Raw genomic sequence first — 26652 nt, 5'->3', positions numbered from 1 at the left:
AAAATACTGAAAAGCTCTATCTTTTTTTCCTGCTGAAATAGAACCAAGCATTTCGACATTTATTAGTTCCACTAAAAAGCTGCTTAAAAAATAGACATTTGAAGTTCATAAGAACCATATGCTCTTCTGCTTATAAGAATAAGCTGCGTGGGGACACTGAAAAACACACTTCCAAGAGCTACATTCTTTGAAAGGATTTACTATTCTAACCCTCATCTTTTTGGCGGGTGGTGGGGAAGGAACTAAACACACACTGCTGCACATATGGCATATGTAAAGGTAAAAGGGTAAAAAGGTAAAAGACTCCTGGTTTAGTCCAGTCAAAGGCGACTATGGGGTTGCGGTGCTCATCTCACTTTCAGGCCGAGAGAGCCAGTGTTTGTCCACAGACAGCTTTCCAGGCCATGTGGCCAGCATGACTAAACCACTTCTGGAGGAATGGGACATGATGACGAGTGCCAGAGCACACAGAAACGTCGTGTAACAATACAGTGGTACCTTGGGTTAAGTACTTAATTCGTTCTGGAGGTCCGTTCTTAACCTGAAACTGTTCTTAACCTGAAGCACCACTTTAGCTAATGGGGCCTCCTGCTGCCGCAGCGCCACCGGAGCCCGATTTCTGTTCTTATCCTGAAGCAAAGTTCTTAACCTGAAGCACTATTTCTGGGTTAGCAGAGTGTGTAACCTGAAGCGTATGTAACCCGAGGTACCACTGTATTTTGAACTGGTAACACAGCCTCCTGTATTAAGATATAAAGAACTGGGTCCTTCATCCATATGAACTGATCAGGGAGGCACTGCCCATGACAGGAATATAAGGCAGCTGGATCTTTGCATAGTAATATTTTTCAGTTATTATCAGAAAATGAGATACTTAGAATGTGTGAAGACATTTATTTACTGGTAAATAGCACAGGTAAAAAGCACTAAGAAAGCTGAATAGAAGGACAACTATTTCTAACCCATTAACTGCGGGCAGATAGCAAAATATGTGTGCCTTTGGTTGTTATCCCCATGCATCGATCTACAGTGGTACTTCAGGTTACATACGTTTCAGGTTACAGACTCTGCTAACCCAGAAATAGTACCTCAGGGTAAGAACTTTGCTTCAGGATGAGAACAGAAATTGTGCTCTGGTGGCACGGCAGCAGCAGGAGGCCCCATTAGCTAAAGTGGTGCTTCAGGTTAAGAACAGTTTCAGGTTAAGAACGGACCTCCGGAACGAATTAAGTACTTAACCCAAGGTACCACTGTATTGGTATTTTAAGCCACACTGTTCCCTAAATCCACTTAGATTATCACTGTCCACTATGTGACTGCAATAGTAATAGCTCCATGGGGAAACATCATGGAGAAACAGCATGCATGTGAAGGGAAACTTCATCTGAGCACCAGATTAACCCTAGTGGCAACACTCTACTTTTCAAATATAGAAGAATAAAACATTTCTTCCTTCAGAGAGAATTCAGCATTTCATTTTGTTTCATAGTTGTAAGTCTTGAAGATTCATGAGGAAGTAGCAAATGCAAGATATCTTCAGAACAGTAAGAGTTCCATTATCAACTTGTATTAAAAATCATATATATTTAAGTCAAAGCCACAATGGTTCTCAAGACCACCCACCTTTCATACTGGAACGTCTTGTTTATCAAAGCATGACCGGGACGGTTGCATTTTACAAAGACGGTTTCCTAACAGAAAACAAGGGTGGTAACAATTAAAACGTATACATCATATAAGTCTAAACGAAAAGAAAATGTATGCTTAAAGGTTTACCACAAAGTGGGATGTTTAGACCTTCCAAACTGCAAAAACCACATAGCCATATCCTGCCTTTAATATATGGTTCCTCAATGGCACAATCTGGAGGGGTGGGAGTGCAGTGAACTGAGCACTTGGGCTGCCACACACACAGCTGTATGCAGTTGGTCCATCTAGCAGAAATCTGGATAGCAACAAGAGAGATGAATAGATAGCCCAATATCTATACCCATATCCAAAGTATGCTTTCTCAGCACTCAGAAAGGACAGGGGGTTTCATCCAAACTTTTGAATTTGTGTTGTGGAATCTATCAGTTTAATCCTAAGTAATTTTTTTGAAAGCCAATTAGAGAGGAAAGCCTGAAAATACATTTCTACTTGTTGTGGGGATGACAACAACAAGAAACAAGAGCACCCCCTCAAGTAAGAGGCATTGCTGTCGTGGCACTTCTGTGACTTATATTCTATGGAATTAAACCTGCTGTTTGGGGAAGTATTTGTCCTACTGCTTATATTATATAGCATCTCAACCAACAGAAGCCGTGCACAGGGGAGTAACTTTAATTGCTGAAAATGGCACAGGAGAGAAGTGTTAAACTCACTTTCCCTATGCTGCTGTAGTTCCAGTCCTGATACGGCAATCCTTGTTTTAACAGAGATGTGACCAGTCCAACAACATTTTTGAATTGTGCAGTGTAAGTTTGACTCTAGATTATTATGCTATGGGTTAGCTGGCTGGCATGTTGAACAAGGTAATCGCAGTTGAGTCATCATGCTGTCACTTGGGCATCGTATTCTTAGAACTTCCATTGAGTCACATTCACACAATACCAGTTAAAGTGCTGAGTTATGTCTAAGTTATGTCTGAGTAAACATGCATGAGATTGCACTGTAAATACCACATGAAAACACACACATGTTTCTGTGACCTCCAGTTTACTATCAGTATGAAACCAGCTCTTTTCCATCCTTGCCACGAACAATGATGCTCTCTCATATGGAATGGGCTAGATCAGTAGACTTCAATCTTTTACCCAAACAGTAAATCAGTAGTGGATCAGCAGTGTGTCCTGACCCACCAGTAGAAGACTCTTCATCTACACATCTCCCGACCTATCTGCATATGCCGAGTCAACTTGATAGACTGCCAACATCCTCTTCCATCCCAAGCTTGATTGACACGATACATTTTGGTTACAGAAAATAATGAGTGCAGTCACACCATCTGCTTCAAGGCTCAGGTAGGTGGCAATATTAACTACATATGTTGGCTGTTACTAGCAAACCAAGATGTAGAACTGCAAAGTAAATGTTATGAACTAGAAAAAGTGGAAAGGAAAGCCAAACATCTGCTCTTTTAAACTGATAAAACCAATTTCACATTTCAAACCAATTAGTAAAGCAAGCAGTTGCCATGCAATAACCACGCTCTCATATCTCCAATGCCAGTAGCCAAAATCTTCCATATGAAAAAGATTCCAAGGCTTTATAAGGGCGAAGGAACTCAAAACGGTGAAATGAAATACTGTGCTTTACTTGCAATAAAAACCTAAAACCTTTTTTAGGCCTTGGAACTGAAGTGATAGTTCTCAAGCCAAGATTTACAAGACTCAAAGGGGGTGAAAAAGGAGATCACTTGCCCATCTAGCAAATTTCAAGGCAAGAATCTCTAAACAAACAGACTTTTTATTTACCACAGTCTTTCGACAGCTTTCAAGCCTCCCCAAATCTGAAGTAATTTTGGTCCAGTGCTGTTGTTTTCAAATTACATTCCATTTGAAATCATGCAGCAATTGCAGTTCTACAAATGCTTGACAAATCCCACTGGAATATACCCAGTCTGATTTCTGCAATAAATCAATTGCCATTACAATGGCAGTTCGCTAATGCCAGAGGTGAGTTAGTATCAGGATTAGTGATGGTATTTGTTAGGGTTCAAGTACTAGACTCCATAAACCTTTAAACTGAAGTAGCAGTGAGATATTGGAGGGTTATATAGGAAAGTGCCAGAAAGAGAGAAGATAGAACTGGAAACAAACTGGAAACAATGGGTTCATAATGCTTTTCTAGTAGCATGGAGAACACAGCAGCGAGCTTTGTTGGAGGGTCACATTAAGGGAGAGGAGTGGGTGGGCAAGCCAAGCCAAAGGGTCAGCTTGCCATGTCCCATTGCTATAGCTGCTATGCATCTGTCATCTGTTTATTACATTTATATCACACCTTCCCCCCACCCATGGAGCTCAGGATGGTGTATATAGTTTCTCCTCTATTTTATCTTCTCAACAATCTGGGAGGTAGGTTGGGCTGAAAGGGTGACTTGCTGAAAGTCACTCAATGAGTGTTATGGCTAAATGAGGACTTGAACCTAGGTCCAAAATACTAACTATACCAAACCAGCCCTCATCTACATTCTGCTGATTCAGATGCAAATGCCATTAGGAGTCCAAACTAACAAAGTGCTGGATGTGTCCCAGTGATGCTAGTTTCTGACTCTAACTGAAAAATCTCCTTCCTTAGTCAAGGATTTGCTAGGTATGTATTTGGTGGAAGCTATTAGGGCTGGGAGATGTATCAATACATCATCCAAAATTGGTCCACATCGCGGTAACGGTTTCACAATATTTGAGATGGTGGTATATCACAAATCACAGCGTGTGTGTGCGCTACGTAAAAAAAAATGCAATACAGTGGTACCTCCGGTTATTAACTTAATTTGTTCCGGAGGTCCATTCTTAAGCTGTGACATGAGGCACGCTTTCGCTAATGGCACCTCCCGCTGCTGCCACATGCGACTTCTGCTCACATCCCAGAGCAAAGTTTGCAACAAGGGGCATCTACTTCTGGGTTAGCGGAGCTCGTAACCCAAAGTGTTCACAAGGAGGACAGTACGTAACACGAGGTTCTACTGTATGGGAAAACTGTGAAGCCAGTCATCGCTTCTCTCATGATTTTTGCCATCTCTGTTGCACTCTACTATAAAATAACAGTTGTAACAATATGTTAAAGGTAAGTAAAAAATGTAGTAGCAGTTGCCAGGACATTACCCTGCTCCCCTCTACATAGTTCCATCCATATTAAAGACGTTGTGATATATCAGTATATTGTGATGTTTAGTTGGTGATATATCACAAAGTTGAAAACCAGATATCACCCTGTCCTACTGTTTGCCTCTACATAGTTCCATCTTATTTCAGACATCATGATATATTGGTACATTGTGATTGTCAGGGAACTGCCATCTGAGACGCAGGAGGTGAAGGGGCTCACGGAGGGTGAGAGAGACCATTCAGCGGAGGAGGGGACCAGCAGGGGGAGAAGTGGAGTTCCAAGGGAAAGTGAGTCGGAGGGAGGGCTCAGAGACACTTCAAGCGAGAACAGTGGGGAGGTTTCAGGACCTCCTGTAGGGACACCCACTCCTCGCCGGAAACTGTCACGCCGAGAGTCCAGAAGACGCGTTTCCGTTAAGGAGCTTTTATGCTGGAAGAAGTTCCGTAAACGCCCACTGTCCGATTCAACGAGCGACTGATGGAGCCATGCTTAAGGAGCTCCGTCACAGACAGAGGTTTGTGGACTTAGCCAAACTCTGAGGGACTAGGATTTTACGCACAAGCAGCTCACCATCCCATCACAGCAATCGGACAGTCCCTGAAAGCAGCTTGTGCAGAGAGGCATCATGAGCAACCCAGCCGGAGCCGGGGGAGCAGGAGGAGCTGGAGAGGGTCCAAGCCTGGAAGAAAGGTACAGGGTGTTGGAAGTCCAGCTAGCACTGCAAACGGCGAGGCTAGAGGAAAGGAGGGCGCAGGACGCAGAAAAGGCAAAAGGCGCTACACTAGCAAGAAAGATGCCAGGTTTGGTGCAGAAGTTTGGGGGGGACCCCAGGAACTACCAAGCCTTTAGGACAGAGATGCAGTATGCTCTCGAACTGCAGTTTAACGACTTTCCCGACGAAGCATCGCGAGTGGCGTTTGTGATTGGCCATCTCGAAGGGGGGGCGAGAGACTGGGTTAGACCCCTGATGGCAGGGAATAGTGAAATGCTGAAGGACACGAGGAAGTTTTTTCGCGCCATGGATTTGATGTTTTCCAGCGAGATTGAACAGGGACTGGTGCGCAGACAATTGATGGCTTGCAAACAGGGTAGCCGATCGGTTCGTGAGTACTGGACTGAGTTTACAATGTTGATACATAAATTAGGGTGGGACCTATCGGCGGAACCCATTCAAATGCTCTTTGAAGAGGGGCTTTCTTCGGCGGTGAAAGACGAACTTTCCCGGGCGCCCAGGGCGGAGTCTATGGACCAGCTGACCAAATCAGGGCTGACCATTGGAGCGCGCCAGGAGGCAAGAGCCTTGGAGAAGCGGGAGGGGAAAGGAGAGCGTTGGAGGGATTTCCGCATTCCAGAGATTCCAGAGCCAAGTTTCCCGCCAGGAGAGCCGATGGAAGTTGGAACAGCGCGCGCGCGCGCAGTTTCAAATCCCAGTGAAGGGAGGAAGAAGGAGGGAAAGAGCGCCAAGAAATGTTATCTCTGCCAGCAGCCAGGTCACTTTGCCAGAGTCTGCCCGCAAAGAAAGGAATGGCAAGGGATGGCGGGAGCTGTTGGGGGGAAGGAGGAGGGAGTCCAGGAGCCAGTAAAAGCCAACGCCTGGCTGCCACCGTCAGGGCACTGCAGCCAGGCCAAGGAGCAGTAAAAGTGCCCACTCCGGAACCTCCAAGACCAGCCCTAGTAATAGAGGTGTTGCTAGAGCTGGCAAACGGATACCCACTAAAGACAAAGGCGCTGTTGGACTCAGGCAGCTCCTGTAATTTTATGAGTAAGGAGTTTGCAGCTGAACACCAGATACAGACACTCCCTTTAAGCAACCCCCTGCAGGTGACCACGATCGATGGGAGGGAGCTGTTGGGAGGAGAAGTTAGCCTACAGACCGTCCCAATGGTTATGAGGGTGGCCAGGCACACCGAAAGGATAGCGTTCAATGTGGCCACCCTGGGAGGGGCTCCCGTCATTTTGGGAATGAGCTGGCTAGCGTTGCATGACCCGCTAGTGGGCTGGCATCAGAGAGTGGTCTCCTTTGGGTCAGCACATTGCCTGGAACACTGCAGAGAAGGAAAGGTGCCAGAAGGGGCAAAAGCCTTTCTAGCAGGGACGGAAGTGGCGGACAAAGGGGAGGTGCCCAAACAATACGCTGACCTGAGCAAGGTCTTCAGCGAAAGGGAAGCAGATAAACTACCACCGCATAGAGACTTTGACTGCCAAATTAACCGGGTCCCTGGGGCCCAGCTCCCCGTGGGCAAGCTGTACGCCATGTCAGACAGGGAAATGCAGGAGTTAAGGGAGTTTATTGATAAAAACCTGAAGAGGGGCTTCATCAGAGAGTCCAGAGCGGTGGGGGGGAGCCCAGTGTTTTTTGTGGACAAAAAAAACACGGATAAACCCAGGCTTGTAGTGGACTACCGGCGGCTAAATGCCGTGTCAGAACCAGTGACTTTCCCCATGCCCAGGATTGATGACATTTTGACCAGGGTGAGGAAGGGAAAGATATTCACGAAACTGGACCTGAGAGGGGCATACAACCTGATACGAATAAGGAAAGGGGATGAATGGAAAACCACCATGTTCACCCCTTTGGGGGCTTTTGAATATCTCGTTATGCCATTCGGATTGCAATCAGGCTCCGCCTGTTTTCAATCGCTCATGAACCATGTCCTGGGACCTTTGCTCTACAAGAATTGCGTGGCCTTCCTCGATGACGTGCTGATATATTCAGAGAATGAGGAGCAGCATGTAAAGGATGTCAGGGAAGTGCTGAGCCAGCTGCAAGCAAACCAGCTGTGGGTGAAATTGGAGAAGTGTCAGTTTCACACCAAGGAGGTGGAATTCCTGGGGTACCGCTTATCAGACAAGGGATTAGCCATGGATCCAGGCAAGGTCCAGGCGGTGCTGGAATGGAAGACACCGAAAACGAAAAAGGATGTGCAAAGGTTCTTAGGGTTTGGGAACTTTTACCGTAAATTCATCAAGAACTTTGCCCACTTAACGGCTCCCATCACGGACTGTCTAAGCAGCAAGAAGAAATTCGTTTGGACGGCGGAGGCGGAGCAAGCATTTGAGGAATTGAAAAGGGCATTCGCTTCGGAAGAACAGCTCCTGCATGTGGATTTACAAAAACCCATGAGAGTGGAAACTGATGCCTCAGACCGGGCGGTGGGGGCGGTGCTGCTTCAGCCAGGGAGCAATAAGTTGGAATGGAGACCGTGTGCCTTCTTTTCGCGTAAGCTGAACAAATCCGAGAGGAACTACACCGTATATGACCGAGAACTACTCGCCATTCACGAAGCGTTCCGGAGATGGAGACATTTACTAATTGGCGCACAGCATAAGGTGCAAGTGTGTATGGACCACAAGAATTTGGAGTATTGGAGAACGGCACGAGTGCTCAACCAACGACAAGTGAGGTGGGCCCAGGAGTTCTCCAAATTCCATTTTGAAATCTGCTATGTGCCAGGTCCAGAAAACATTAGAGCGGACGCTCTCTCACGCAAACCTGAATATTTGGAGGGGGAGGGAGCGCCTGAAGAGAGACATATTATCCCAGAGGACCGCTGGGTGTGTGGGGCGGCCTGGGTGGGGCAAAGAGAACTGGTAGAGGGAACGGTAAATGATGAATACGCCCAGGATAAGCTCAGAGGTTTAAGGAGAGAGGGAGAAGACCCCGGAGGTTTTGAAGAAAGAAACGGGGCATTGTATTACAAAGGGGCACTATATATACCCGAAGGGGAATTGAGGGGGAGAGTACTCAAACAGCTGCACGACAACCCCACAGCGGGGCATTTTGGGCAACACAAGACCATGTGGTTGGTGACCAGGGAGTTTTGGTGGCCCAAGGTGAGGGAGGATGTACGGGAGTATGTGAGAAGGTGTGACCAATGCCAGAGAGCCAAAGGAGAAAGGCGGGCGCCAGCGGGGTTATTAGAACCGTTACCCACACCAGAACGACCGTGGGAGGCGGTATCGATAGATTTTATGACTGATCTGCCCAAATCCCAGGGGAAAACCGCCATACTAGTCGTAGTAGACCTGTTAACTAAGATGGGTCACTTTGTAGCTTGCTCACATGCAGTCACGGCGGAAGAGACAGCGAAATTGTTTGTAGAACATATTTTTAGGCTGCATGGCGCCCCCTTGAGGGTGGTCTCCGACAGAGGGAAACAGTTCACGTCCAGATTCTGGAGGAAACTTATGAGCTTGTTGCACGTAGAGGTCAACTTTTCGACTGCCAGGCACCCTGAGACCAATGGGCAGGCGGAGAGGGCAAACGGTATCCTCCAACAATACCTGAGGTGTTATGTCAATGACAGAGAGAACGATTGGGTCGAAAAGTTGGCGCTAGCGGAATTTGCTTACAATAATGCAGAGAATGTGTCCACCGGGATGAGCCCCTTTTTGGCTAATTATGGGTGCCACCCCAGGGCGTTTCCAGGGGGAGGAGGGGAGAGATGGAGTGTCCCGGCCGCTGAACATTTTGTAGAAGAGATGGAAGCGATCCATCGTCAACTCCAACTCAACTTAGAAAGGGCCAAAGAAGAATATAAGAGGCAGGCAGACAAGAGCAGAAGGGAAGGTGAAACCATTAGGGTGGGGAGTCAGGTCTGGCTATCAACCCAAGGGTTGCCGTTCAAGGGGGGTTGCAAGAAATTGAGACCCAAAAGATTGGGACCATTTGAGGTCATCCAACAGGTCAACCCAGTGGCTTTCAGACTCCGGTTACCGAACCACATGAAACTGCACCCAGTATTCCACAGGTCATTACTGTCACCATATAGGGGGGAAGGTGAAGGGGTATCCACACGGGGGCCAGCCATAGAAGAAAGGGAAAGCAGCAACCATGTGGCGGAAATCATCGACTCCAGGTGGAAGGGTAATCAGGTGGAGTATTTGGTCGCGTGGGAAGGGGAGCCGGAGTCGGAAAACACCTGGGTGACGGCAGAGGAGGTCCGTGACGAGATCTTGATCGAAACGTTCCACCAAAGGTTCCCCAGGAAACCTCAGCCAGTAGCGAGGTTCCGGAGGGAGTACTTTGGCACCACCGACGATGAGGAGGAACTGGAAGGATTCAGGGAATCGGAGTTGGAAGAAGGAACAGACTCCGATGAGGAGGAGTTCTTGGAAACCGGAAACAGCAACAGGTGGAGGGAAGTGTTCGAAACTTCGGAAGATGAGGGAGGTTCCTTCAGGGGTTTTGCTCCCTCGCCTCCCGCAGAGGAGGGGAGGGAAGGGGGTGAAGGGGGCCCTGGAGGGGAGGTGGATGTCAGGGAACTGCCATCTGAGACGCAGGAGGTGAAGGGGCTCACGGAGGGTGAGAGAGACCATTCAGCGGAGGAGGGGACCAGCAGGGGGAGAAGTGGAGTTCCAAGGGAAAGTGAGTCGGAGGGAGGGCTCAGAGACACTTCAAGCGAGAACAGTGGGGAGGTTTCAGGACCTCCTGTAGGGACACCCACTCCTCGCCGGAAACTGTCACGCCGAGAGTCCAGAAGACGCGTTTCCGTTAAGGAGCTTTTATGCTGGAAGAAGTTCCGTAAACGCCCACTGTCCGATTCAACGAGCGACTGATGGAGCCATGCTTAAGGAGCTCCGTCACAGACAGAGGTTTGTGGACTTAGCCAAACTCTGAGGGACTAGGATTTTACGCACAAGCAGCTCACCATCCCATCACAGTGATATATTGTGATGTTTAGTTAGTGATAAACCAGACATTGCTCAGCCCTAGAGGCTATCATGTTTTTTTTCAGCAGTTGGTCTAGAATCTAGACTCTAGATTAATTGAACTCTGTGAATCAAAACCCAGAACCTTCTGTTTGGTCAGTGTCAAAAGCACATATTCTAAAATGCAATCTTCAAAATCAAGCATTTGCACAGAAGATTTCCATAAGATAAATAGCAAATTCAGGTGATGAGTGTCAACAGGGGTGGTTGGAGTCAAAATGAGAGACAAGCATGAAGTATCAACATGCTTTGGGAAAGCCTTAGGTCTGCAGAAGTATGCAAAGTATTATTATTTTTAAAAAACATAAGAGGAGAACACCCTCCTCCAAAACAGTCCGTTAAGCCTGTGTTTGAATAGATCCAAGTACATGCCTAGTTTGTATAGGGGACAGAGTAAATCTAATGCATGGAAGCACCATAACTCAGTGGTGGATAAGGTGCTTTGCCTGCAGATGACCCCAAGATCAATCCCCAGCATCATCACTTACACAAAAGGAAGAAAGAAATGATGGGAAAGATTGCAATCTGAAATCCTGTAACAGAGGCTGCCAAGCCAGGCAGACAGCACTGGGCTAGGTGGACAGAAGGCCTGAGCAAATATAACACAGCTACATATGTTCATGTGCTCTTTTGCTGCATTTTATATGCTACCATAAAAGGAAAATTGGCTGCACACTTGCATGAAGTGTAAATAATGAAGAGTATCTGACGGAAAGCCCTAATAGTCAAGAAAATTACTGCAAAACCTGAATTTTAAACTCCATCTTAGCTCCATGCCTTCCAAATGTTATTTCTTGGTAATGGGCTTAATTAATACTGGAATGCCATCTGGATTTGCAGCTCAGCTCTCAAGCCCCCCTGCTTTGGTGGATTTAAGCCAGGTTCCCTTTAATGCACTTGAAAGCAAGGCTTGGTAGGCAGCTATATTTTAGACACTGTATTTCTAGCCTCTGGCAAGGCATCAGTGAAGCAACTACAAGTAGTTTAAGGCAGGAAATAACTTTATTATTGGAGTTGAAGTGCCACTGACAGAACTCAGGCGTGTGATCTGGTGGGCCAAGCGCTGGATTCGAATGCTGGGAATGCTCACATATCATTGTGTCATCACATTGTGTCAGGCTTGGTCTAGCTGAAAAACTGGAATAAGAATACAGTCGTACCTTGGTTTTTGAACAGGTTAGTTCTCAAAGGTTTTGGCTCCCGAACGCCACAAACCCAGAAGTGCCTGTTCTGGTTTGCAAACTATTTTTGGAAGCCGAATGTCTGACGGGGCTTACAGAGCTTCCTGCAGCCAATCAGAAACTGCACCTTGGTTTCTGAACGTTTTGGAAGTCGAACAGACTTCCAGAATGGATTCCCTCCAACTTCCAAGGTACGACTGTAACCCCTTACACTTACACAGATGCACACGCAGAGTTACAGTGAGGGCAAACAAAGCCTTTTGCACATTGATATGCTAGAAGAAAATGATTAACAAGGGACAGCCAGAACTCACTTCACAGTGCCAGAAATAACTTCCTAGCCACAGTCACTAAGGAGGCTATACAGTGTGATGGAGAAATGGGGAGGGTAACATGGGGATGGGGAGTCAGTCATAAAGTGAATGCTGCATGTGAGGATGCAAAGCTCTTGGAAAGTGAAGATATCACGGTCCACTCATTCTTATCCCACAAGGGACACAAGCATTAAAAGCAATAGAAACTTAAATATACTCACATCATCAGCTTCACACACCACATTTTCTGGGATGTTTCTCTGCCTTTTTGACAACAAAATGTATTAACTTACAAAACATTCAAGAAGAACACAACCAGCAATTTGCATAAACTTTAACAAAACAGCCAATTGCACAAATGCCCAAGAAACCTAGGGGCCTAAGACCCAATGATATGCCACAGGTTAATGGCAAAATGTGTGCCCCTTGCTTCTCCCTGTAGAACCTATGTGGCCTTCTGGCTAGATGGGGAAGAGTTTTCTGATTATTCTCCTACAGTGGCGTAGCGTGGGGGGTGCAGGGGGGGCCGGCCGCACCGGGCGCAACATCTGGGGGGGGGCACGCTCGCACTTGCAGCTCTCTGCCCCCTGCTAAAATCCATAGGTTAGGGGGCGCAAATTACTTGCCTTGCCCCGGGTGCTGACAACCCACGCTACGCCACTGTTCTCCTAGGCTCACGTTGACTGCTACCCACCCTTGGAGTGAACCTGACAACCAGGAGGCAGAGACACAGTCAGGGCTAGAATAACCACAAAGATAAGCAAGCTGCAGGAATGGTCTTGAGCTCAGACTGTGACCCCAGGTGTGGAAATTGCCAAATAGTTGTGATACCATGTGCAAACACCACCCTTTCCTGTTCCTTACATAATAAAATTCCCTAGAGCTCTGAATACTGTGACTGCCTCGCCAGAACAGAGGAAAGCAGAGGCCATATTCCTGGTAATAAAATACGCAGATGGTATCCAAACAAGAACAGCCACCTTCATTTGCTGCTGCTTCCCCCAGAGACTATCAGGTCCAGCTGTCCTCTGAGGAGAAAGAGAGGACCATCTCCTCTGAGAATGGTGGCATCAGCTGGGCCAGTATGAGTCTCCCTGTCATGATGCGACTTACAAGAAGCAATTCCAGCTAGGCCAAGTGAAGACCCCACCCTATAAGGTCAACAACTTCCAGCATTATAGTCACTTCTAGGAAGAGTATTTCTTAGGGGTCACCAAGGTCTGCTTTTGTACTCTAAGCAGTCTCTTCCCATCCAAGCTAGTCATTATAAGAACCTTGCAACATTAAGAATTTGGTGCCGGAGTATGCATGTTTTCCTCTTCCTTCCCCATTCCTTTTTCCTTATGTGCTGTGTCTTTTTAGACAGAGGGCAGGGGCTGTGTTGTTTTTATTGATATGCAAGCCACCCTGAGAGCTTTTCAGGCTGAAGTGTGGGGTATAGATGTTTTTTTCCTGCCACCATGACGTGAAGAGAGACGTTACCCAACCCATTTGGGTCATCAGCAACCGTCTCAGAATTTACTCACAAAGCTCCTCTACTATTGGGATCCCAATTCTGATCAATGCCCACCCCCAGCTGCTATTTCCGAATGAAAAATAATAAACATGCAGGCTCAAACTATGGGCAGGATTCAACTAATTGTTGCATATGGAAAACAAGGTCCACTCTCCCCTATCCTTCCCCCCTAAATCTGCTCCTGAAGATGTGGGGGAATGCCCAGGACAGGTTTAGGTGGCACAGGGAGAAGAGAGGGGACAATCCTGTGGTGCCAGCAGACCTCGTTCCTCACATGCATACCCCTTAGCGCCACACTGAATTCCACCCTCAGCTCGTAACACAGTGTGAGAGCTAGCAACTTGGACAACATGAAGAACAGAGCACTATATTAAAGGAAATGGACGTGTGAGTTTGCAGCTGTAGCTGTGTGGACCTACCTGTGTAAGTGCTGGAAGAAAAGGAAGTTTTGCTGAGAAATGTATGGGGAGAGCAGAGAAACACAGGATGCTTAGACCTGTGCTGGAGCACTGACCACTCTGCTTTGCTCTGCAGTTTTGTAGATAAATGTACCGCTATTTGGAGAGCCTCAGAAAAACAATTGTGTTCCTTGGAGCCATAAAAATCCTAGATTACACAGTTGTAATTGCTTTTCAAATCGCAGCAGTATTTTATTCCTCCCCCCTTCCCAAACCTTAGCAAACAGAAATAAATACAACCTTCTTAAACCCATATACAAGCAAACATAAAGAGACACTTCTTGTGGCTTTCTGGGATTGATTTCCCTACATCAGGGTTGATTACAAAGCAACAGATTATAAAGTAGCAGTATAGGCTTGCTACATCAGCCTATCCTTTCTTTTCTTTCAGCCTTCGAGAAGGATGTGACATGGGAAAAGGGTGTCTGAGTTAATGGAACCTGAACAGCAAGACAGTTTGGTGAGCAACGTAAGAAAAACTCAATAGTCATTCTGGGTGCCTCCAGACTGTCAATGTTTTGCAGGAGGGATTCAAGTTTGCACAATTAAAGTGTATTAAAGTGCTCTGTCACCCAAGAGATCCACTTTTGAAAAGAATGGGACTTCTTGCAGTTTGCAAAGTGACAAGGATGTGCATTAAGGTGTGTGAAAGGAAGACATGATTAATGGAAGATGTACAAGCACCCTGTAAGGAAATCAGGATGAATGTGGGATGATTGATCACTGTCATCTAACCAGACCATAAACAAATCAGAACAAAAGACCAGTTATGATGTAGCTTTCATTTACATCAGGATACATGCTCAACAAGCAGGTCACCTGGAAGAGCCAATAAGGAAGGGGAATTGCCTACTTTCAATATCACTTTTGTGGCTCCATCTTTCATTGTCTGTGTTGATAGTGTACTCACAGATTCATTGGGAAGAAAAGTCCCATTACTTTCTTTAAAGGAAAAAGGATAGCTAGCAGTCTGGAAAGGGCTTTGTTTAGCCCCCAAACTGTTTCCTGGGGCCCCACCATGCCTGGAGTACGGGGAGGATTATGCGAGCAAGCCAGGCAGAAAGCATCTCGGCTTTCTTTTCTGCCCTCACAGCATCTTCCATACTGAGTTATGCACAAGATCTGCCAAGCTCAGAGGATACAAAAGGATGTTTCAGAGGCGCGTCCACCTTCATGAAAGCTAATCAGAAGATAAAGACAAAACGTTGAATCAATGAATGGAGACAGGGGCATGAAACAGGGTCCCCAGTCATGCATGGCATTCCAAGGAAAGGCAAATAAAAGCCCTCTTGCAGCTTCCTTGCTCAGCCTGAGGAAGGTTGGGGATGGAGTGGGGAGGGCCACAGGTATGGGGATGCTGGGGGCAGGGCGTGCATGTCAGGGCCCAAGCACGTTGTTACCTCCTGTAATCTGAACCCGACAATGGTGATGTCAGAATCCTCCAGATCTAAGAAGCTGGAAGGCTATAAAAGGAGACATGAGTAAAAATCACCCTAATTTCCTCTAACAGAGAATTCAGATGGTTGAGTGCCAACAGAATTGGAGAAGCAAGAGGGAACCATTAATATGCCTGGATGAGCCCATGAGCGCAGAAAAATACAAAACATTTATAAAAAACCAAAAGGGACATGACAACATCCGCCTCCACCCCCCAAAACCCTCCTCAGTCAAAAGAGGATTCATCGTGCTCAATGGCTTGCAAGAGCTAAAGAATGTTGAATGTTGGTCGAGGAAACATGGACAACTAGAAGACAGAGGAGTAAACTGGCTTGCTTGATCCCACTACAGCCTTGGAGGAGAACATATCTGACTGGCTGGAATTCTAAACAGGAACATTCTTGTTAGGGTGTAGGATACAATGCAAGTTTGTGGCAGATTCCACTTGTAAAGTGAAAATATCTTCCAAAATATGTAAAAATGCAGAATCTAACCAACATATTCAAATAGAAGGAGAACAATTAGACTGTTTATGATTCAGATTTGTACCCAAGCTTTCAAACACATTATCTGCGTGGCTTACAATAAATATCTAACACTCATAAATTCAGCCAAAAACAGCAACTCTATTAAAGCAACACCCAAATAAAACAGACCAACAAAAGTTTAAAAGCCTAGGAAAATAAAAAGGTCTTTTCCTGGCGCCGGAAAGACATCCGAGTGTCAGTTAACATAACTATATTCATGAAATAAATTACCTGTCTTTTAAGTCTGACTCTCCAGGAGGTGTATCAAATGGTAACAATGGGCGGATCCTGCAATGGACTCTGATATTTCCCCTTAGTTCCTGAGGATGCAACGCAGAAACATAGTCAGCAGTTTTAAAAACTCGTGAATGAAATGGTGTGAATCAGATGCGGTAAGAAAATACAGAAAGTTGTGGTGTTGCTATCTTGCCTCATGACTATTGAAGCTCTGCCTCATTAAATTACCACAGAGAGTGAAAAAGTGTCCAAGGTAGTTTTACCCCAGACCAGGATTTTGATGAAAGATGATGGTCTTAATCTCCTTAGTCTGCCTTTCTTTCCCCATTTTTAAGACACTGTAATCTGACTGATGCAGTAGTGAAAGTAAATGTTATTACACAGCACATGAAGTCAAGGCATATTTTAAAAGGTTGCAATTCAGACAACCCAACCGTTTCTTGGAAAAGGCCCACAGTTTGAAGAGGCTGTTTCATTTTGTCCCACGGCAGCTGGGAATAAAGGGAAGGCAACAGGCCTTGGAAAGAGCAGACAAGAGAAGCCATGAGCACAGCCTCCCATGCAGATACAGGAACTGATAAAAAGGAACTGGAAAGTCATCTCAAGTTGCACACTGGCAGCTATGATATTTATGCAGATCTTTTAAAAGACATTGCAGACTCAATTACCAGGACACTTACAATTAAACTGTTATGAAGTACTTTTCTCCTTTGTTTTTCTTTCTGGTATCGCTCGTTTACTTCATGCAAGGACTGCTCAAGTTCAAAGGCTCTGGTCTGAAAGGCTGAAAAGACATTTTCACAAATGTTCACAGAACTGTTAGGCTATTTCCCCCTCAGGCATGGACCTGAGAGCATCTGCACACTGATGCCTCCAAGCAAGAAGCCATATAAAAATGGAATATGCAAATATTATCACAGAGAGCCTCAAGTCCAGCACTCTCATTTGAGACTTTGTTCTCTGCACTGAAAACATCTGTATGGTCCATGGGTAGAGAAGCTCTGCCATGAGTGCATCATGGTGGTATGCCATAGCTCTACCCAAATTGCACTTTGCTGCTGCTTTGTGCCTTGCTTGGGAGCGTCCAGGGGTATTCAGTCAGCTGCTGCTGGGAACAGAGTGCTGGGCAAGATGGACCTTGAACCGAAGTACCTGGGCAATGTTTATATTAAAGGTAGGGCAGCTGTGGTCCTTCAGATGTCACTGGACTACAACTCCCATCATCCTAGACTATTGGCAATTCTGATTGGGACAACTGGGAATTTGAGTCTAATGGAAGGCCATAAAAAGAGCCCTGCTCAATCCGGCAAAAGGCCCATCTAGCTAGCATCCGGTTCTCACAGCAGCTGGTCATAAGCAGGACAAGAATGCAACAGCCCTCTCCTCACTTGTGACAACTTGTGCAACTGGTTTTCAGAGGCCTACTGCCTCTGACAGTGAAGGAAGACCATTGCCATTGTGACTGGCAGCCATAGACAGTGTTCTCCAGCATCATTTCAAAAACCACAGGCTGTCCAGACCTGTGCTTGTATTTTCATTGCTCAGTTTCCATAGAAACATGCTCCACCTCATCACTACCTTCATTAAAAAAATTAATTTTTTCAAATTCCTACTTTTAAAGTTTATACATTTCACTAATTTTATACATTTCACTAATTTTACAATCATTTTGGCATTTCAAAACCTGACTTCCTTCCCCCTTCCTGCGGTTCCTTAAATTTGTTTTTAATATCTTCTACATATCCAAATTAACTTACTTTGCTAATTTATTCATCTTCTTTAAATATACACTCTTATTAAACTGCAGGTTATTACAATAATCCTGCCAATGTTTTTATCTGTTTATCTGTAAATATTCAATAAACCATTTCCATTTTTTTATATTAAAAAAAATGTTATCTTGATTTCTTATTCTTCTGCTAAGTTTTGCCATTTCTGCATATTCTATAAGTTTTTGTATCCATTCTTCCTTTGCTGGGACTTCTGCCTCTTTCCATTTTGGGGCAAGTAACCTTCTTGCCGCTGTAGTAGCATACATGAATACGCTTCTATATAGTTTAGGAAGTTCTGCCCCTATAATTCCCAAAAGAAAAGCTTCTGGGTTTTTTACAAAGGTTATTTTAAACATCCTTTTTATTTCATTATATATCATTTCCCAGTAAGTTTTAACCTTATCACTACTTTTAGTTATGGCTAGGTGCTTTTGCCTAACCCCTGTAACTCTTATTCCAAGGGGACAGGAAGACAACGCATCCACTCTCTGAGTGGACCAGAGATGTAGTATGCTCTTGGTGCAGTACATCTGCTTCGTGTGAAGTCCTGGCAGCAGCAAAAAGTTGCCTCTCAACCCAAAGCCAGAACTTTCATTGCAAATTCTGCGAGCTGCTACCAACGGTGGCACTGCTCATATGGTTCAAGCACCTTAGATGCCAGCCTGATAAGCTTTCAAAGGTACTCATCTCTTACTTTGCATAGCCTCATTATGCATCTGAAGCCTTTGGACAGCAGCCAAAATCTGACCAAGGTAAGTTTTGCTCTGATGCTGGACATCTCTGGAGAATGTGAGGGCAGACAAACGGAGATTCTTCACTTCTTGCTTTAAGTTCTATTTAAGAAACAGAAAGAACAGTATTTAAGGTAAAGGACCCCTGCATGGTTAAGTCCAGTCAAAGGCGACTACGGGGTTGTAGTGCTCATCTCGCTTTCAGGCCGAGGGAGCCGACATTTGTCCAGATAGCTTTCCGGGTCATGTGACCAGCATGACTAAACCGCTTCTGGCACAATGAAACACCATGATGGAAGCCAGAGCACACGGAAACGCCGTTTACCTTCCCGTCGCAGTGGTACCTATTTATCTACTTGCACTGGTGTGCTTTCAAACTGCTAGGTTGGCAGGAGCTGGGACAGAGCAACAGGAGCTCACTCCATTGTGGGGATTCAAACCGCCAACCTTCTGATCAGCAAGCCCAAGAGGCTCAGTGATTTAGACCACAGCATCATCAGCATCACCATATATTATATATATATATATATATATATATAGGAATGGGGTAGGATAGCCCCCAGAACAGCACATGGAGAGGAGAGGGGAGATCATTCTGTCTGGCAAGCTGAAATTCCCGCACTGACAGAACACTTACCTTGGTGCAACTTTTAATTCCTTCCTATGGCTGCAGTTCTACACTAATTTAATTCCTACTAACTCAGATGGGATTTATACGACCTTTCACAGAATATCACTGCACTAGGATTCCCAGCGTGAGCATATATTGGAACTGCATGCCAATGATTCCCAAGGTAAGCTGTGGGGGCATGTATTATTTATTATAACTGTAACCTATCCTCCGTCCAGGTGTTTCACAAGCAATATGATTTCCCACTGGGGACTATTTACACTGGGCTTCTTCCAGCAGAATTATCTGGACCCATTTTGGTCTACGTTCAGATTAAATAATAATTTACTGACGTTTCATGTAAACTGCTTTGTGGTATAGAAATGTCTAATCAATCAATTAAATCACCTGCACCCAAACCCAAGACCTTTAGAAAATAAGAAAAACAAAATAATAAGAGGCTCCTAAAGGTCAAGTTACATTTTAAAAATTCTCTGCGTACAGAGTCTTTCAAATTCTGATGGTGCAGCATTTGTATGTGTACTCAGAAGGTAAGCTCTATTGAATTCCATGGGGCTTACTCCCAAGTGGAATAGAATTGTTGAGTTGGAAGACACACTGTGGGTCATCTAGCCCAACTCCCTTGCAATGTAGGAATCTCAACTAAAGCATCCATGACAGATGGCCATCCAAATTCTGCTTAAAAACCTCCAAGGAAGGAGAGTCCACCACCTCCTGAGGAAGTCCATTCCCTTGTTGAACAGTTCCTACTGCCAGAAAGTTCTTCCTGAAGTTTAGTCAGAATCTCATTTCTTGTAATTTGAATGCATTGGTTTGGGTACTACCCTCTGGAGCAGCAGAAAACAAGCTTGCTTGTAAGTAGGGCTAGGACTGCAGTCTGAGTGCTTTTACCTGTATGGCTTCATGCAGCTGGATTATAACGGATCTGACACTTCCATGACACCTCTGCTGCTTGTAATAAGCAAAGCTATCATTTGCTTCTTTGCCTGAGATTTTCCCAATAATTCCTTGATTCTGTTTAAAAATAAAAATAAAAAACCCAGATGGTTCAAAAAGACAAATAGACTGGCAATTTCTACAAAGCCCAACAACATAAAATGTAAACATTCAGAAAGTCAAGTGTTATAACCCACAAAGGTTCACTGTATTTTTATGCAAAGGCTGGATGTGAGGAATTGAAATTTTTCACATGAAGCAATGGTTTTCTACCACCCCTAGTTTTTCTATTTTCCTTTATGCATGAAATGTTTGATCACCTTCAGCTTCTAACTAGGTTCTCACAAAAGGTTGTCTATTTGAATGAATGACAGTCTTCCACTTAAGTAAGCAGTGGGAGATTATAGCTGTAGACACAATGAATTGATTAACATTTGACTTCTTATATTAAAAAGTTCTGAAATCCCATTTCTATTCATAAGAGAGGGGAAATGAAAATCAATTTTGAGAGCAGATGAGTTCATTTAACTCTAACATTCTTGCCACTTTCCAAGTGTCTGTTGTCATTTAATCTTTTACTCCACATTATCATGGACAATGAAGGTTGGTATATTTCCCAATATGTAGAAACTCTCATGCTCAATACATACATTAATTTTTTCTGGTAGATTTCCATCAAGATATATGCAGCTGCGCACAAAATTGTTTCTATTGCATAGCTCCCGTGCCCTCTGTGAGGTGCATCTGTGTCAATCCCCTGACAATTTCTTTTTTAAGTTTCATGTAACAAATCTGATGAGATGCAGGCATTTATGACAGCTGTAAGCCATGGTAAGCCTCTGCTACCCCCTGCATACCCTACTGCTGAAAAGGCCAACGGATCTGATATTGTTCTTTTTCTGAAGTGGTCTGTGGATTACAGCTGAAGATCAAATAAAAGGTTCTGGTGTGTGTTTGTTTTTTCAGTAAGGTGACTGGCTATGATCAAAACCAGAGTAAATGCTGTAGGCCAGTAGTTCACAATTAGCTAAGTATTGCGGACTTCCTGTTTTTAAAAAATGAAGCCCCCTACTTTTGAAAAGATTGATACCTCTATGGTAGTTTTTGCTTTGTGAATGGTGTCACAGACCCCCTGGGGTCTGTGCACCACCAGTTGGGAACCACTGCTGTAGGCAATTGGGTGAAAATGATTGACAGCAGGTTCAAAAGGGACAGAAAGGAAGTATTATGTTACACAACATATGCATTAAAACAAGAGGTTGTAATGAGAGAAGGCAGCGGGGGGGAAATTATGGTTTAAATCACCCCCCCAATAAACTAGATCTATTGCCATGACAGCTAAATGCAACCTCTTAGTATCCAGATACAAGCACAAGTCATTTCTTCAGCTGCTCACCATCCTTTTCTGGCTAGGCCAGTCAGTGCTCTTTGGTGTGCGCCAGAGCTGCAACCTGCCTTTGATGGTTGTTTCTTGCAAGCTAAGTATCAAGATGCAGGCAGTCCATGTCACAAATGGTTTCATCTGAGATAAAATTGTAAGCTCCTGAAGAGATACATGTGAAGACTTCGAAGCACTGCAGTCATCATATTTCTCCAGCACGTTATTCTGGTAAGTACTCGCAGGGAAGCTGAGCTCAAAAGGCAACATCTGGTTTTCAGTCAAGTTCTATTTTGTTTCAGTTGATCCCCGTTTTTATCCTTAAAGAGTTAACCAAGCCTCCACAAGGGCAAGAGACTTTCATGAGGTCACCCAGCAATTTACAGTCTCATATTAGATTAGAACCTGTTGGCTGGCAGTTGCTATTAGCACTAATCCCTGCAGTCTGCCCTAATGCAGGCCCAGCCTCCAACTGTTCAAAGTTTTCTAAATCTCTAGCAGTGTTGCAGTGCAAGATGCAAAATCCCTCAGCAAGGATAAGTGTCAACTATGCTCAACAATGGCTTGAAAATTAAATTAAGGCAGCTATAAAAAAGAAGCAACATATTGTCATCTTTTAAAGGTTTCTCAGACACTGGTGGTTTCCACTAGACCTTTTCTTCCTCTTCCACTTAACAAGAACAGCAAAAATACTATGCTGAATGAGACAATTAAGATTACTACTTCAGATCAGTGGACCACTGCATAAGTTACCATTATAATAGTTATATAATCTGAACCTGGTAACCTAGGAAGCAGGTATTTATTACATCATGCGAACATAGAGAAACTTTACTGCAGAGACCCATGCTTAGCACCAGCGCACTACAATGTGTTTTCATAGCCAAATTGTTTTTCCATAGCGAAATAAACATGGATAATCTGCCTCATGTGTTTTCCGGTAGAAGAGGGTACATGCAAAATCTGTAACATGTGGCCCATCACTTATTCATTCTTGCAAGCAATCACTTGAAACACAGCTGCAAAGAAGCTACGCCACATGGCAAAATGTTTGCATTAATAGTGTCTTCCCATGTAGCTCCACAGATTTTCATTTGCACCAGCATAGCAGAAAATGTTGAAATGTTGCACTTCCTAAAAATGACAGTATTAATTAAAGGGGAGGATCAAATATAAAATAATTTCCAGTAGCCTTGAATTCTCTTTAATAGAATGTCAGGTAAAATGTGTTCCACATGTAAGAAAACATACAAATGAATTCAAGAGGATGCCAATATGGTTAATGAGAAGGCTCAAGGTAGCTATCTATAAAAGGCAGGAGCACTTTCTGTAAAAAGTAGGTGTCTTGCCCTTATGAGGAGAAAAAGGGAGCATAATGTTGAAAATAAGGTGGTTGATTTGGATTAGATTGCCAAAACACTTAACAAGCATTTATTTAAATTACAACTCACAGAACTGGCAGTGAAAAAAAATGCCTATTCTACGCTGGAGATAATGAGGAAGGGAGTGAAAACGAAACAGCCAGTATTATAATGTTCGTAGATAAATCCAAAGACTTGTGAGTTAGGCCCTTGTCTATTCTAGGTAGCAGCAACTGTTCAGGAAGAGCTGTGTCAGGTGATAATTACAGTAATTAATGTTTTAGTTGTGCCTGTAGGTTGACAGATGGCTTTTACTCTGCTTAAACTGAAAGATGTAGTAATACACACACATATGCATAGCAACCCAGGGGAACTGATGAGAATATACTTTCAAATCTATGCTGCAAGATGGATAAGAAGATACATCTCCATTCAAGTTGTATTATGCTGAATTGCACCAGTCAGATCACCTGTTGTAGCACATTCAGTCCCCATCAGCTGGATACCTGATCTAATATCAGGAACTAGATGCAGGATACACATTTTTCAGAAACCTGGGAACATCAGAAGGTGCTTTATGCTGAATCAAACCACTCATTCATCTAGTCCAGGATTGTCTCCACTAACTGGCAGCAGCTTTTCACAATTTCAGACTGGGGTGTCTCCCAGCCCTACCTGGAGATATGGCCATTCCCCAGCAACCTGTCAGTAACTCTCTTTTGGCACATCTTCCTGGTCAATGGATATCAGATGGAAGTCATTTGTAAAGTGAACTCAGATTGTGGAACTATGCTTCCTGGATCAGTGTGTTTATTTACATAGGTCTGACCCATTAATAAGTTGAAATTGAAAGCTGGGGGGGGGATGTATATACTACAGTGGGATGGGGAAATGGAGTACATTATGCTGTACTTACTTTTGCCAGCTTGAGATGCAGAAGGGCATTTTCTGTTTCTAGCACTATGATCCGTTCTTGCTTTGTCTGGGAAAACATGGTAAGCCTGAACTTAAATGGATAGAGTAAGTTATACAAGAAGCCAATTTAATTTACTGCTAGCAACTCCTCTGATCCCAAACTGTATCTGTTTCTCACTCTAAGAGCCAAGCCACACATTACAATACACCAAACTATCTGGTCATCCTTGCCTCAGGGACAATTTGTATGAGGAACCCTTTGGTATACACTAAGAATCAGCTATTTGATATGTAGTTTAAAGCTCAGCTCTTATCACACAATTTGGGAAGGGAGTATTGGGGGGGGCATTAACTGACACCTGTAACATGGAAACAATTTAAGACAGGGGCCAAGTATTATTCTGCATTGATTTAAGTCACTACTTTCGCAGAACATTTTAATAACAAAAATCACAACAGCTCTAAATCATTATTAAAAATCTTTCCCCATAAAAATGTGTGTGCAATCACTGCATCCACCTCTTTGTGCTTTCCCCTTTTTCAGTAATATTATTTCTGAACTGCCACTGGCAACTGTACAACATATTGGAGAAGGAAGTGTGGAAAATAGCCTCAATGGGCCCCATCTATTTAATTGCATTGCCCTTTAGGATTCTGGAATGGTAGCCCCAGAAAATATGAAGGGATTACAAAAGGGAATTGATTAGATTGTCAGCAGATTTGTTCAGTTCTACTCCAAAGAGGAAATATCCACTCATTTGTGTATTTAAAATGTAACAACTTCAAAAGCATACATGGATGGGGTAGGAAAAAGTGTGTTCATCCTCATTGTCTCTGTCTAAAAGATGTCAGAATCACATTGAAATGTGCACGTCATTGTTCCAAAAGTGTTTGGCATGATACTGGGGTCTTGTTGCAGCTTTCCACGAGTCCTTTCTGCACAGCAATACCACATACCCTTAACATATGGAAGAGGAATGCATCTGATGCCCAGCTTCCTGACCTGCAGATATTGAATATCTTCATCAAGCAGGGTGCAGATCACACAAGGAGAGTCTATGCACACAGCTTGTATGAACACAAACTTTGCTCAGATTAGCATGAAGAGGGTGCTACCAACAAGTGCAAACTCACTCTCCACTCAATATGTTATATGAAACGGTTGTGTGAGCAGCACACTAACTACAGCTAGAGGAACCGTGAACCCCTTCAAAGCGATACCTCTTCCAATCGTGAACTAAGCTACTGACTGGATAGCGTGGTGCTGACAATGCCAAGGTTACAAGTTCGATCAGCTGCATATTCTTGCATTGCAGGGGGTTGGACTAGATGATCCTCAGGGTACCTCCCAACATTATGATTCTATGAGACTGCCAGCAACAGTGTAGTCCAGAGAGGGTCATTTGAAAGCAAGAAGGGAGTATCAAAATGCCCAGGGGGGACCCAAAGAGACAGAGGTACAAAAAAAATATTTAGGAGGGGGGACCTTTAAGGAGGCACCCCACGGCATTAACCCAATAAGGACTGAGCCTGTTCAGTGGCCACAAAATGTGTCTGTGTTGGCAGCAGGGGTGCAAATGGAATATCCTAGAATGGGGCAAGAATAGCAGGCTAGAAAGCCGAACAGGAGCGATCCACATTGCAACATTTTGTCGCAGGTCATAATTGGTGTACTAAAATGAAGCAGACAAAACTCTTCAATATAAACTCTGTTTCTCTGACACACAAGCCTCAGTACACTTGCGCCTTAACCAGGATCCAGAACTCAGCTCTCCATTTGAAAGATCAGCATGCTATGGTTCATTTTCCCTTCAAAAATGAGCAAATGCAGGCAGGGCCAGATTTAGGTTTGATAAGGCACGAAGCTACTGAAGGCAATGGGGCCCTTTATATGTCCAGCTGTTCTTTGTCAACAACAAATTGTCGCTGTTTTTTGTGTTGAATATATGCTATATGGTAATTTATGGACCTTATTGGCATCTAAAGCCATTTGCATATAACAAAATATGTATTTTATCAAAGTAATTGTTGAACTGAAATACAATTAAGAAGAAGTATATTAATAGTGAAATAATTATTAATCCCTAACTTAAAATGATTTTTTATTCATAACAAACTTAATAATGCAAACACATTGGCGTTTGGCAATAACAAAAGTTTGTTTTTATATTTTGGAAACGTACATGCAGTTGTTTTTTCCTTTACATTTTTTGGGGGCCCCCAAGAGAGTGGGGCCCTAAACTATAGCTTGTTTAGCTTATAAGTAAATCCGGCATTATGCAGGCAGGGAGCTGCTGCAGGAGTTCTTGCCCTCTCTCATCTCACTGCGATATTTATTATGTAAAAGAAGGGAGGGAGGGAAGGAAGGAAAGAAGGAAGGAAGGGATGATGGAGCTAAACCCAGGGTGTATTAGCCACAAGGACAAGTTGGTCACCCCCCTCTCTAAGCCGGAGCAGTTTCGCCCTTGCCAAGCACCCCTTTCCCAGAGACTCACGCGCAGCTTCTGCTCCAGCTGCCGGATCCGCTGCTGCGACGCAAAGCTCAGGCTTATCCCATCCCCGGGCCGCATCCTGCAAGTTTGCTGGTCCAGGAGAGAGGCGAAAGCCTCTTCACCCTGCCGCACTCTTTCTGGCAAGCCAGTTTGAATCGACCAATTGCAGCCAAGGACATAGCTTCGCCGCGGTTGCCACGGTTACCCGTCTCCGCTTCCAGGAAGGGAGAGCGTCGCGATTGGCC

The 26652-nt window shown here is 44.4% G+C and overlaps 1 protein-coding gene across 4 annotated transcripts in view; it reads right to left on the bottom strand.

Moving 5' to 3' along the window:
* Nucleotides 1-26565, bottom strand: part of KIF25 (kinesin family member 25) — a 44416-nt gene extending 17851 nt beyond the window's left edge. For 2 of the 4 annotated variants that reach the window (XM_053382411.1, XM_053382412.1), the window contains exons 1-9: nt 26411-26528; nt 23917-23982; nt 21658-21889; nt 20217-20339; nt 18658-18796; nt 16872-16975; nt 16186-16274; nt 12238-12280; nt 1624-1691 (exon numbers count right to left, since the gene is read on the bottom strand). In XM_053382411.1, the coding sequence (XP_053238386.1) occupies nt 1624-1691; nt 12238-12280; nt 16186-16274; nt 16872-16975; nt 18658-18796; nt 20217-20339; nt 21658-21889; nt 23917-23945 (827 nt within the window). In that variant the 5' untranslated portion in view covers nt 23946-23982; nt 26411-26528. Of the gene's footprint in view, nt 1-1623; nt 1692-12237; nt 12281-16185; nt 16275-16871; nt 16976-18657; nt 18797-20216; nt 20340-21657; nt 21890-23916; nt 23983-26410 lie in introns of all 4 variants that reach the window. The other 2 variants (XM_053382414.1, XM_053382413.1) reach the window with 2 other exon arrangements.
* Nucleotides 26566-26652: the final 87 nt, after the last annotated feature.

This window comes from Podarcis raffonei, chromosome 3 (assembly GCF_027172205.1).
Source record: "Podarcis raffonei isolate rPodRaf1 chromosome 3, rPodRaf1.pri, whole genome shotgun sequence".
Lineage (NCBI taxonomy): Eukaryota > Metazoa > Chordata > Lepidosauria > Squamata > Lacertidae > Podarcis > Podarcis raffonei.
Note: the sequence above shows the minus strand (reverse complement) of the source record. Positions and strands in the feature narration are given on the sequence as shown.